Source organism: Athalia rosae, chromosome 1, assembly GCF_917208135.1.
Source record: "Athalia rosae chromosome 1, iyAthRosa1.1, whole genome shotgun sequence".
NCBI lineage: Eukaryota > Metazoa > Arthropoda > Insecta > Hymenoptera > Athaliidae > Athalia > Athalia rosae.
The window spans coordinates 27,387,729-27,400,613 of NC_064026.1; the positions used below are offsets into that span (position 1 = coordinate 27,387,729).

A 12,885-nucleotide genomic window follows, 5' to 3' on the forward strand; every position below is an offset into this window, starting at 1 on the left:
ACACAAATACTCTGAATTGTACAGATGTATCGTCAATCAATTGTTGAACGTTTAATCTGCAGACTCTCTGTAAGGATGTTTTTTTGTATATTTTCTAATTGTTCATGCGCATAGTTGCTTTTATGAAACAATGCAGATGCGACAAGTGTGCAGTTACTTTGCCAAATACAGTTCACTTCAGTTCAGTTTGTTATTTTTTATTTTTCATTTTCCACTTGTTATTTGTATCGAGAATCGGGCGATGGAAAAATAAAAATATCGAACATTTGAAACAACATATTGAGAAAATATGGCTCGGTATTTGCTACTTGCAGCAGCGAGAGTACCTAAAGCGGCGAGGGGCGATAGGAAATAAATTGAATTGATTGCGAAGCGTATTTGTCAACGGGAGTCGTACATTCGACAAATTGATGGAAAAATTATCAAGTGTAAACAGGACTGGGGAAAAAAACCCAGCAAATATCAAGTGAATCAAAGAAAAAATTGTTCAAATTGACGCTAAAAAAAGCTAATCAACGTCATGCACGTACCTCTATGCGACACGTTTTAAACTCTACCGTATTTTCGAATCGCCAACCCCTTTACTGCTGCAAACGATTTCAAAATGAATAAAAATTGTGACCACAACTCACAACCGTTAGCGTACGGTCGGGTTCCTGTCTTCTACTTCTATTCTTTTTACTCCTCTGTGCTTCTGTTATTTTTAATTTCTTCTATTTTTGAGCGGCTACGTTGGCATGCCAGAAAAATAGTTTCAACCGAGGTGCGTGAATTGTTTTACGTGTAATTATTTCGAAATTAAAACACGCGCAGAATAATGTGCGATGAATTTTTTTTTTTTTCATCACATCTCCAATTCGTCATCCCCCGTGAGCTACGCGCGACAATGGTTTGTTTCGCTCGAAATTTTTCTGGTTTTTTTTTATCGATACCTTCTGAAATTTATCGTGAATCATTTGGAAATAATTCATCGATCGGATCGGGCGCATAAAAAATTCCGCAGAATAAGTGACAGCGATTCAATTTTGTACCCGGTGGTTTTTTTTTTTTTTTCTCCTAGAAGACTCCGATTCCAATCGATACGATTCGGTCTACTAATTGCCCGAACTTGACTCAAATCCGAGAACATAAAAGCGGAAATATGAATGACAAAGTATTGATTATATTCCGACTGCTGTGCCGGGGAGCTGACGGAGCTATGCGAATTATTTTCACGTTCGATAAAAGCCACTCTCAACGATTAGGTGAACAAATTACACGAAATTACCGAGCGAGGCATTATTCCTTTAAAAGCGTTTATTATATCGAGCGAACCGAAGAGAAAATGTGTAGCGTTGAAATTGTATAAGAAAAATTCCCTTAGGTTTTCTTCGGGGTATTCGATGAATAATCATTAGCAACTCGAACTACCACGTCGCGGAGAGGAACGAGGGGGCAGGCGGACAGGTGGAAGAAAAGAATTCTCGTTTTCTTTTTCTTTTTTTCTTTTCTTTTCTTTTTTTGGACAAATTCGGGTCTCGATTAGCGAGGTACATTTTGTATTCAGGTTAGTATTCAACCTGACATCCTCCCTCCGTCGTACCGCGTTCAATGTAACGGATAAATGGCTCTCCCTTCAGGCCATTACCTAGAGCTTTGACTATACTAAAATGCTTCCATCCCGTTGTAAACACTAATTACCTCGTAGAATGATTCGTTTATAAAGGCATGAGCTAGAACGTAAACTAAATTTATTCAACACTTTTCATAGTTTTTCCTGATTGTTATTTCGAATAATTGAGAGTGAAATAATTTCTCTGTCCTCCAGATTATACAACCAAAGAGGAAAATTTTTCCACACCACGCGTGGATTGGTACGCGGACTCGGATGAATGAAAACAAAAAAAAAAAAAAGAACAAGAAGGAGTTAACGAACATTTACTGATCGGTCACACTTGGAAATTTGAGACATGGAAGCCTCTCTTCTTATCTCGATGGGTGAATAAATATAGCTCGGCCGGTATAATACCTGCACGAAGAAGGCTATAGCACCTGGTGAATTATTATTCATTTTTGACGAGCACTTAAATGAACTCTTATTCCACACCTATAGGAACGGTTGACTACCGGGTATTAAAACGGCGATAAGAATCCGACCAGGGCGCGCGAAATGTGGGTTGCGTTACACATGGAAAGTTGCTGGTCGGTATGCATGCTCATCCGTACACATAGGTCCTAGGTGTCCCTAACTATACTCACGGTACACGTACACGTACAGCCCGGCACGGTATGGTATAGCCAAACCCAATTTGACCCAACCAAACGTAAACGCGGACGCTAAACTATTATCATTATCGGCGTGTTGTTCGCTTATCGCGGGATGTGCTCAACCCATTGTGGCGTTTCTGGTCGATCGGTCGAAGCAATGAACCGGGGTATTATGGTTCGCTTCGCACCGGTAGTGGTGGTGCGATTCGATGGTGGTGGTATTGTGCCATCCAGACTCGAATCAACCCGTAGCCGAAGCTATGGTCTAGCCGTTGTCCAGGTCCGAACGTTCAACTTGACCCTACGAACGGGATGGCCAACGGAACCCTTCTTCGCTCGCGAAAGCGAAAGCGAAAGCGGCAACTCTCCTCACACCGACGATCGCTGATGCGTTGCCGGTGGTAAGGGTATACAAGTAACCGAGAAACCTTCCGAGGGATGATCAGTTGAAGACTGTTTTCTGAGGGTTACCGTAAATCGCTATCACACTGACGGCCGAATGTACCTACGCGTTACTACCTCGCTATCGGTATAGTCGCTCTGTTTATCTGCGATTTCGATGCTCTTGCTGCTGCCGATGCCGCCGATGCCGATGCCGATGCCGATGGTTGATGCAAGTTGTTTGTTAGAGGGTGTGTTTGGTTGGGGTTCGGATCTGAGTTTGATTGAGATTTAGACTTCCGATCTTACCCTACACCCTAGGACCTATATACCTATCATCCCTTTCTCGTTCCTCCCTTCTCCTTGTCCTCATTTTCTTCATCCGCTCCCTTCGAAACCCTCTGGCGTCCAACTCCTTCGCTCCCTCAGTTATACGACCTTCACTTAACTTCGCTTGTATGTATTGTATGTACAGACCTATAATAACTAAAGGCTCGGGAAATCACTGGCTTGTTTTTGGGCACGGTACCTACCGTGCCAGGGAAATGCAATGGGTAAATCCCCTAAGGTTTAACTCTAGGGACCTGTCGCTTGTTATACGACAGCTCTACTCATCGTTTCGTATAGTTCGGCTACCTTGCCGGAAAGGGTAACGCAACTACATGTATATATGTATATTGTCCACGTACTATAGATTCGGGGGGGTCACTGTGATTTTGGTCAGCATACCGACCTACCTACCCATAGATATATCCTATTGCCACGGTAACGCCACGTGGAAACTACTTTGTATGTAGATTCGGTAAATATACTCCATGGGGATGGCTACTGAAATACGTTTGATATCTGTGGCGTGGGTATATTACAGCTACGGTAGCGCGATACCGTTACGAGTCTCTTATCCTTTTGACGGGATTTCGTCAAAAATCGAGTCAACGTTCCTGAATGTTCACCGCATCATCGGATTTGTTCGAAAAGAAAATTGGGTTAAGAAGTAGAAACTCAATTTTGAGGATCAAGCGACGCAAGGAATAATACTACGGTCAATAATTTTTCGCATCAGCAAAATCCCTTCCACTTTTTCTCTTTTGTTCTCCACTCCATTACGTTGCCGAATCTCGAAACTCGACGGACATTTTGCATCGTTCGGCAATTTTTTTTAGTCCTCTCAACTCATGCGGCATTTCGTTTCCGGTCGTATCGTCGAAAAACTTGACCGTTCCGATTTCACATTTCGAAAAGAGAATGATTCGATCGACCAACAAAAACCAACTCGAGGTGAAAAAAAAAAAATGGACAAAAATAAAAAAAATCACTCTCAAATCACTCCGACGTTCGTTGTCGTATATTTTCAGCAGTCCGGACGGTAAAATGTTTGTACAAAATAAAAGATCAATCTCGCGGCAAAAGCCGAAAATCGATCGGTTTTATTATTCATATCGATGCGGGGTATGGAATTACATTCGTTGAAGCGCATCGCGGTATGTCACTCGTAATTCTGCGAACGATAACACGACAATTAATGGCTAAACTGCGCAATACGATGTCAATCATATCGAGGACGGGGCTACGATCGATCGTTCGTCTTCGTTATATTTTCTTTTCTTCGTTTAACGTGTGCCGACGACGCGTGTTCGAACGTCGACTGAAAAATTATGGAAAATTTCCTAACGCTTAGCGATTCGACAAAATAAATTGTACATCTATTTTGAATAAAACGGATTTGTCTGGGAAGGATTTGAGCTTCTGAATGGAATGGAAGACTCTAACAATACGGTGTATTTCTTGAATATTTTAGGTGATTGTTACGTATGCATGTATTTAGGAATTTACATATCGGGGCGCGTATTATAATAAAGGTTAAATATTCAAATAGAAGTGAACCACATGAAGCGTGCAAAGGGAGTTGCGTCGTTTCTCCGTCGAGGGGTGAGTTTTTCACCGGTGTATATACACAGGTATATTTGCTTACAGGAAGGTGTCATTGAATTATCATTAGCCGATTTTCTTCACCCTTTTAAACCCCCAGCCTGTACAGAGTAAGCAAGTAAACTAAGTGAGTGGGTGAGCAGGCACGCGAGCACCTTGATTATTCTTGAAGTGAAAGGGTCGGGAGTCAAACAAATGATAAAATTAAGCGTCACCGCGGAGGAGGAATAAGCCGTGAAAATCTGCTGGAATAATTAAACCTAAACCAATGTGCTTTTCTATACCTAGCTTTGGCTTTTTACACATTTCATGAATAACTGATATACTCTGAATGTTTTGCGGTGTATAACAAACTCTCCCCGTTATAACATCCAGCCAAACGACCGTACAATATTCTAAAGGTTTAACAGGGATTATCACTTCAGAGTTTTCCGATATTCGATACTGTGCGGTAACCAGCAGTTCCGCGTATACACAACCTACAGAAAAGTTCAAGAGCGAAGAGTGGAGAGCGGAGAGTTGAGAGTCGAGAGTGAAGCTGGTGTTTGGTCGGTTGAAAGAGAAAAGAACAAGTGATAAATCAGAAAAAAAGGAAAAAAAAAAAACAACAACAAGACAAAAAAGAAAATCGGGATAAATGAAATCAATAAATAAATAAAAAAGTGGAAGCGGTGAAAAAGAACAACAGGAAAAACATGCAGAGAGAAAGCGAGGAGAAAAGTTTTTTCCGGTGGAGTGGGAGGGAATAAAACGTGCATGCAATTTCGAACAGGACGTGGAAAGGGGGGTTAAATAAAGCTCGATGAAGTAAAAATCTCTCCACTCCCCGCACTCTCACCATTTGCCACTTCCCACTTGTTGTTGGTTTCAACTTCTATAGAACATTGCGTTGTGTGGCTTGCACGTTTTATCTTTGAAATGTATACTTCGATGCACTCGCTACGAACAAACGCAAAACGTCAAGGTCGCCATCAGAAATCACTTGCACCGTTGGCCTACTTTTCTCCACATTCTCTCTCTCTCAACTAAATCAATTGCGATTCAAATTTCCTCCAAATAAACTATATCAGGGCTTTTTATTTCGGTGATGATTTTCGGTATTAAAAGTTAATACTTGAATCTTAGCAATGCGTCAAGCTGATGGTAAACGTGAATAAAAATCAGGGGTGAAGAAAAAAAATCGATTCGTTATAATAATTTCAGTGGAGAACGAACATGTACGCGAGCGAGTGGAAAATAAATGACGTTTTTTTGTTTTTTTTTACGAAATGTTTACGCAGATTTCGTTCAGTCAGTGATTTCGCCCCCCGTTTTTGTTACTCCGTAACTTTTCGAACCGGCTAGGCTATAACGAAGGATTCGTACTTCCGAAAATTTATTAACTTGGATCAACAGCGTTGATCGTTGTACATTATTGCTTTGCTGAAAGATCCACCCTCTTTCGTCGACGTCACGTGCAGCTATAAATTTAATCCCATGTCTACGGTACGCAGAGTTCCGTTGAGTTCGACGATTTTCAGTGAAGTACTTCTTCCGGACTGCGATATACATACGTATACCTATAAGGTATCTACGCGGCGGTAGCCAAAAAAGGTGAGCTCTGAAAGTTGAATGGAAACTGAACAAGTCATAAAGTCCTGAAAAATTGATCAACTACGAGATGAAATCTTTATACCTACTTTCAGTTTTTGGATAGAAAAAAAAAAAAGAGTTTACCATGTTTGGTTTTGAGTTACGATATGAAATGCGTTGGTTTTTTTTTTTTGTTTTTTTTTTTCGTTCGGTTACTTCTTACGTCGCGTGACGGGTGAAAGAATTTTCATTCGAGTTTCGTACGGTTGGTGAACTTTTTTATTGAGTAATTAATTGATTAACTTACCGGAAAATAGTTCAAGAAATTCCTCTACTCCGTATGAACCTGTGAAACGGTACGTTGGATCTTGGAGGGCGTCCTCACCGTGTACTTTGACGCGTTTAATCATAAAACTGATGTTATCGGGTTGCCCGTCCTGGTTAAAATCTGCACAGTCATTGGAAAAGTGATTAATTAAGGATAAATCGATAACGTGTCGCTGACGTAATTCATAAGTGTATTACAGTTACATAGAAGAAATAAAAGCACGAATTATGTAATACGAGGGGGGGAAAAAGGGAAGGCATTTTACGTGTACATTTCATTATAATAACTTATGATATTATCCACTTTATACTGTACACATACATATGATGATAACAAACCGCCCGCCGTTTCTAATTTGGAAAATAATTTATTGTCGCTTGAAGGCGATCAATTTCAACCAACACAAAGTATATACTCACATGCATAATGCCTATTATGTGTATAGGTATTACATAGTAACCTGCATTATCTGATCGAGAACGCTAACCGGAAGTAACTATGAACGCGAATCTACAGTTTATATTATGTGTAAGTGTGCACACGCGATAGATCGGATATAGCTACATACGTATACGTATATGACATTCATACATGGGTATGTACTCGGTAATCTTTTACCTACTGAACGAAATTAATTGATCACTTCTAATTCAATTACTTTCTCTACAAATTGAGAATGGCGTCGAAAAAGAAAAAAGAGAGAAGAAAATCGACCTCTCGTGTTCTACGGGATTGTATTTGAGGACATACTTTTTGCACGTATATATGTACGTCATATTACATATGTTTTTCATATGACATATAAGAGAGAGAGAGAAGAGAGAATCTCGAGAGGCAATAATGCCGATTGGCAGTTCGAGGAGTTTGAAATAAAAGGCATTTGAGAAATGGAAATGGTTAGGAAAGTTTATCGGGCAGCTCGAGTCCTCCTGTATTAAAAAGTTGTGCAATCCGTTCCGTGTGCCGATTGGCGATTGGTCGCGCTGTTTTTTCGTTCGTAAGCGACGGTATTAAACGTTCCAATAACTCGATCGAAGAATATCATGAACGTTAAAAACTAAAATGAACATTATCCGCAATTGTAGAATCATTCGTACTCTGGATAGGACTTTTATTTCCAATTGCCTATATAAAGATGAACAGTGATAGAAAAACGTCATTTACCAGCAGTTACAAACAGGTCAAAAAAAAATAACGCAAAACATATCGAAATAATTGATTTTCAAAGTGACAAAATTAGTCTGGTGCGGAAACACACATGGATCATTCCATCGAGCCGTCGCGCATATAAAAATGGCAAACTGTTGAAATTAGACCAATAAAATTATCGACGACGTTGATACTGGGTCACAAATCACGTAATGAAATGTGCGCTGGAATAAGGAGCTTACGAGCAACAATAGCCTACGGCAAATTGAGTGTGAAAATACCCTATATCGTTATAAATTGAACATCGTATACGATGTGTCGTGAATGACATTTGCTTCAATGGCGTCGGGTCGATTTTCATCATTTCTGAGGTGCTAGAATCGATCAATCATTGTACGGTAAAGACTGAAATTCGTCGTCCGCTAACTTTTCAACGATTATTCATAAAACGACCCGCGTGCCTTTGTATCCAATGTCAGTCTGTTCCGGATCTAAGCGAAGTTGACCGCATTCGCATGACCGTATGGGATCCCGGCGATCTCTCGGCATGTTGATCGATTTCCCGATTGGTTTGACAGTTAAAGCTTCGAAGTCCGAGCGAGTCGACCGCACTCTCTCACATGGAATGCCAAAATTCGCGCATGTCGGGCGGTCGGGTGTGCGGTTTCGCTGCCACCGCACTCCATGGCTAGTGAAGAGCTGTTTTCCGAGGTAATAGGTACGTTGATATGATACGATGTATATGTATATGTATACATATAAAATCTCGCTTCGGTCTAATCTACACGGCCAATCAAATTACAGTATAACGAACATTCGCGGTGAACTACATAGTCGTTTTAGGTATAGCCGTGCGGTTTTCCTAAGTATAAAGCTGATCCTTCTCTTCCTATATATACACATTTTATGCGCCTGCCTATGTACATACATCTATACTTGGAACAATACATACACCTACGGAAGACTCTCCTTGGCGTGTCTAACCGCATTTAATCACGATGTCTAACCAGGATTAAAAGAAAAATGAAAAAATAAAGATACAAAAAAAAAAAAAAGGTCTCAAAACTGTACGGCGTCACGCGATCATCCTATGATTCTTTTGTCACTTTGGTGCCGATCTATCACGCGGTTTTAAAAAAAAACGAAGAAAGGATAACGCTGGTTCGAGCTTTCGGTTTACTTTGGAAACAGAGAGAAAAAAAAAAAAAAAAACACATGAATCATCTGCTAAGTGACAAATTCTGGATCGAAGATTCTGAAGATGATTGAAACGACGATCGCGCTTGTTGTCGGCGCCGGATATTCTTGCCGCGAAAGATTAGGATTTTCCGGTTCTAAGTAATCAGCTTTGCTTCGTGACTACCGTAAAAGCAGTCTTTAGTCCGCAAAAGTAAACCTATGTATATTACAGGTATATGTGTGTGTATATTATATAGGCTATCATTGAAAGTTAGCGTCGTTGGAATGGAAAACCATATATTTTTCGTTGTAGTTGACGAGTTCCTTACATATACGTGCACGAACGTACATGTGACGGAAATTTCATACATGGGTACGGTGCGAGTACTTTGTGTACGTATTGGGGGTACTACATACTTTAAGTTTCGAGTTAAGACCGTCCCGAATTTTATGAGGGTTCGTAAAAATACTAAATAATGTAAAGGCGCGTAAGTCGAAGGATGGATGCCGGGCCGCCGATCTGCGGAAACAAAACCAGAAGAACACTGAAAGTATGGTGTATTTTTGAAGCGAATTATTTTTTTGAAAAGTTTCCGAAAAATATGCGAGATAACCATATAATTACTTAAATACAAATCTCTGTGCCTCGAACGAAATTTTGAGCTTGGAATAATTAGATTTATCACAGACCGAACTACTTCAGTTATCAGGTTAAGGACGTTAACCAGACTTTGGTGGCGAAGTTATGTTTCAAAGGAAATTCTAAAGTACGTACATAATATACGGAGAGAAGGGTATGTGAAATACACACATACATAAACGACGTACATGTGTGTACAATGCATATATGTATACACGATATATATTTAGGTGCGTTGTAATATGCAGGTGCAGCAGCAGGGTAGTTTCGGATAGGGTGGATATCTATATGTAGACGTAATATGTGGATAGATGCATACCTACATGTGGATAGTATCTACGTTGACTGAAGATTATCATCAGTCAACGGTATCTACGTACATTCGGGTTGACGAAAACTCTGATAAAGATAGGAGTGCAGGGGAGGGTTGCCCGGGGTATTAAACGCTAGGGTTGGTTGAGGAAAATTTTATTTTTTTTATTCTCTTAGCATGGGGGCAGAATTTGTACCTTATAAAAAAAGGAAATTTTTTAAACGTGGACGAAATTTTTTACTTGAAATTTTGCGGTAGCCCACTCGTATTTTGAATAAATGATTCATCTGGATTCCTGAGCTGATTATATGTGAGATTACTCTTGAAGAACCAAAAATAAATTCGATTCTTGAGCAAAAAATAAATCATTATTTCAATTGGGTTTAATATGCTTTTCTTACGTATTTTGACCTCAGGAATTCGAATCTGAAAGGAAAATTGATCTATCTCTGAAATTGACCGAGTTATCGCCAATTTTCATCTTTTTGGGGTCAAAAATAAAAAATTGATTTTTTACTCTATCTTGACGTAATTTGAGCTCAGGAATCCGAATCCGAAAGAAAAATTGATCTATCTGCAAAAATGACCGAGTTATCCCCATTTTTTCGCATTTTTTACCATAAAAATGGAGATATCTCGAAGGGAAAAAATCGTAACTCAATTTGGACAACGGATTCGTGTTCCTGAGATCAAAATACATGAGAAAAGTGCCATACGATCAATTTTTAAAAATAAAAATTTTTGGCCAAAATTTGAAAAAATCGTAAGGGGTACCCCTTGGAAAAATCTCAAATTTTGACGAAAAATTTTTATTTTTCAAAATTGATCGTATGACGCTTTTCTTATGTATTTTGACCTCAGGAACACGAATCCGTTGTCCAAATTGAGCTACGATTTTTTCCCTTTGAGATATCCTCAAATTTATGCCAAAAATCGCGAAAAAATTGGGATAACTCGGTCAATTTTGAAGATAGATCAATTTTCCTCTCGGGTTCGGATTCCTGAGCTCAAATTACATTGAGATAGACTAAAAAATCAGTTTTTTATTTTTGACCCCAAAAAGCTGAAAATTGGCGATAACTCGGTCAATTTTAGAGATAGATCAATTTTTCTTTCAGATTCGGATTCCTGAGGTCAAAATACGTAAGAAAAGCATATTCAATCCAATTAAAACAATGATTTATTTTTTGCTTAAAAATCGAATTTGTTTTTGGTTCTTCAAGAGTAATCGTACGTATAATCAGCTCAGGAATCCAAATCTAAAAGCCAACATCATTTACTCATGCAATCGATCGAGTAAATTATCAGGTGGAAAATTTTTTTTTCAACCTACCCTATTAAACACCTTGCAAAATGTATTCTGATGACCGTCGCACACACGAGCACAAATAGTTTTGTAACGTATGATATTTTATTACTTGGAGAAAGATTGCAAAGTACATACTTTTGATGAAATGCATGCGCGTATATGTGTATAAAAAAAACTGCACACTTTAAAATAATATACTCGAGTTTCGTCCGCTTTCAAATAAGTCGAGGAGTTTTTTCTTTCATCTTCTTTTTCTCTATTCTTCACCTCAGGTCGCGAGGGCGCGTTTATGCGAGAAAATAAAAAATCAAACACACGGCACAATAATCTTGATTTTTTGCCTCTTTGAGAAGAAAAATGAGGGAGAGAATGGGAATAGGATCGAGTCGTGATAACCGGCTCAAAGTTTTTCTGCCATTTCTTGTTTGAACGTCATATATATGAAGTATAAGCTCGAAGTACTGACAAACAATAAGTAGCTTTGCTAATTAAATAAGTTTTGAAATTCAAGGAGCTTTCAAGTATCGTGGCTGTGCAGACGTTGGGGGGAAAAAAATTTCTTCGTAGTTGTCTTCTGAGCAATTTCTCATGAATCTAGAGCTAATTCTAAACCAACAAAATAAATAACGGATAACAAAAATTACGCGGTGTTTAGTCTGCTTTAAACTATTGTCGATCAATATTCGAAAGTGTGAAAGTCTTTTTCTCCTCATTCATTTCAATGTAGATGAAATTCGATTTCTTCTGTAGCCGCAAATTCTATACAGTATGTACGTACATGTGATTCCAATCTGTACATATTCGGGGCAGGAAAGGGAGAACGGAAAGTGTGAGAGTACAAATTTCCTTTTTTTCCAGCCTCCTCGTTCTCTTTTTCTTACAACCTTTCTCCTGGCTTACTTCTTTTTTTTTCTATATATATAAACGTGGTAAAGTTTTAATGGTTCTGGCAATAAGAAGGCACAGGTAATTTTTCAACACGTCTCGCTACGAATGAAAAACGAAAAAAGAACGTAAAAACAAATTGACTAAAAAAAAAAAAAAACTGAAAATCTATAATTTCTTCTAGATTATCAGTAGAATTCGATCGAATTTACTTACCGGTGTACCTGTATATCGCGTTGACTTTTTGAACGTGTCGCGTCATCACTTCGATGCAAGCTTCTTCGGAATTATAGTGATCGAAAAAAGTGTGATCAGCTTGTAGATACAACATACAAGTTGTTTTCTTTGGGTCCACTGATGTTCGTTTGCGAAGCACTCGGGTGTACCTTTCTCGGTACAATCTAAGGGAGGAGAAAAAAGGGAAAGAAAAAGAAGTTTTAATGGTGGCCAGAGAAATTCTAGTCAGTTTCAATTCTATGTAGGTCGAGTGCGGGCTGTATAACGTAGTTCGATTCTTTGGACCCTTTTTTTTTTCAATTTTCAAGTATTGTAATTGCATAATATATATTCTCCGAATCTCTTCGTGATTTCAATCGCAAATTACACAAGCAACAAGTCGTTGTGCGGATACATCGTCTAAGAGGGAGCTGGAAAAGATCGGTTGAAATTGCTTTTATGTGATTCTTTTTTTTTGTTCTTTTGGTTTCCAACGCACATGTTTTGTTATTCAACGTTTATCCGTAGTTGCTACCGCTCGCGAGCGCTGCTTTGGTTAGTAAGCTCGACTGAATGCCCTATAAGTGACCCGCAAGCTCGGCTTTAATAACATGTTTGGATACCTGTGCAGAAAAAAAAGAGAGAACAATAAGTAAAAGTAAAAGAAGTGGAAGGGACGGGGCAACAGTCAGACATCCGCGAGAAACCGTGCGCGCGAAATCGTGGGAATAGACAGT

At 39.1% G+C, this 12,885-nt stretch overlaps 1 protein-coding gene across 1 annotated transcript in view; it reads right to left on the reverse strand.

Moving 5' to 3' along the window:
- The window catches only part of LOC105692011 (disintegrin and metalloproteinase domain-containing protein 10-like), a 123,614-nt gene that overhangs the window by 21,559 nt on the left and 89,170 nt on the right, over window positions 1-12,885 (reverse strand). The window contains exons 7-8 of the mRNA XM_020855864.2: window positions 12,149-12,333; window positions 6,437-6,577 (exon numbers count right to left, since the gene is read on the reverse strand). Of these exons, the coding sequence (XP_020711523.2) occupies window positions 6,437-6,577; window positions 12,149-12,333 (326 nt within the window). The remainder of the gene's footprint in view (window positions 1-6,436; window positions 6,578-12,148; window positions 12,334-12,885) is intronic.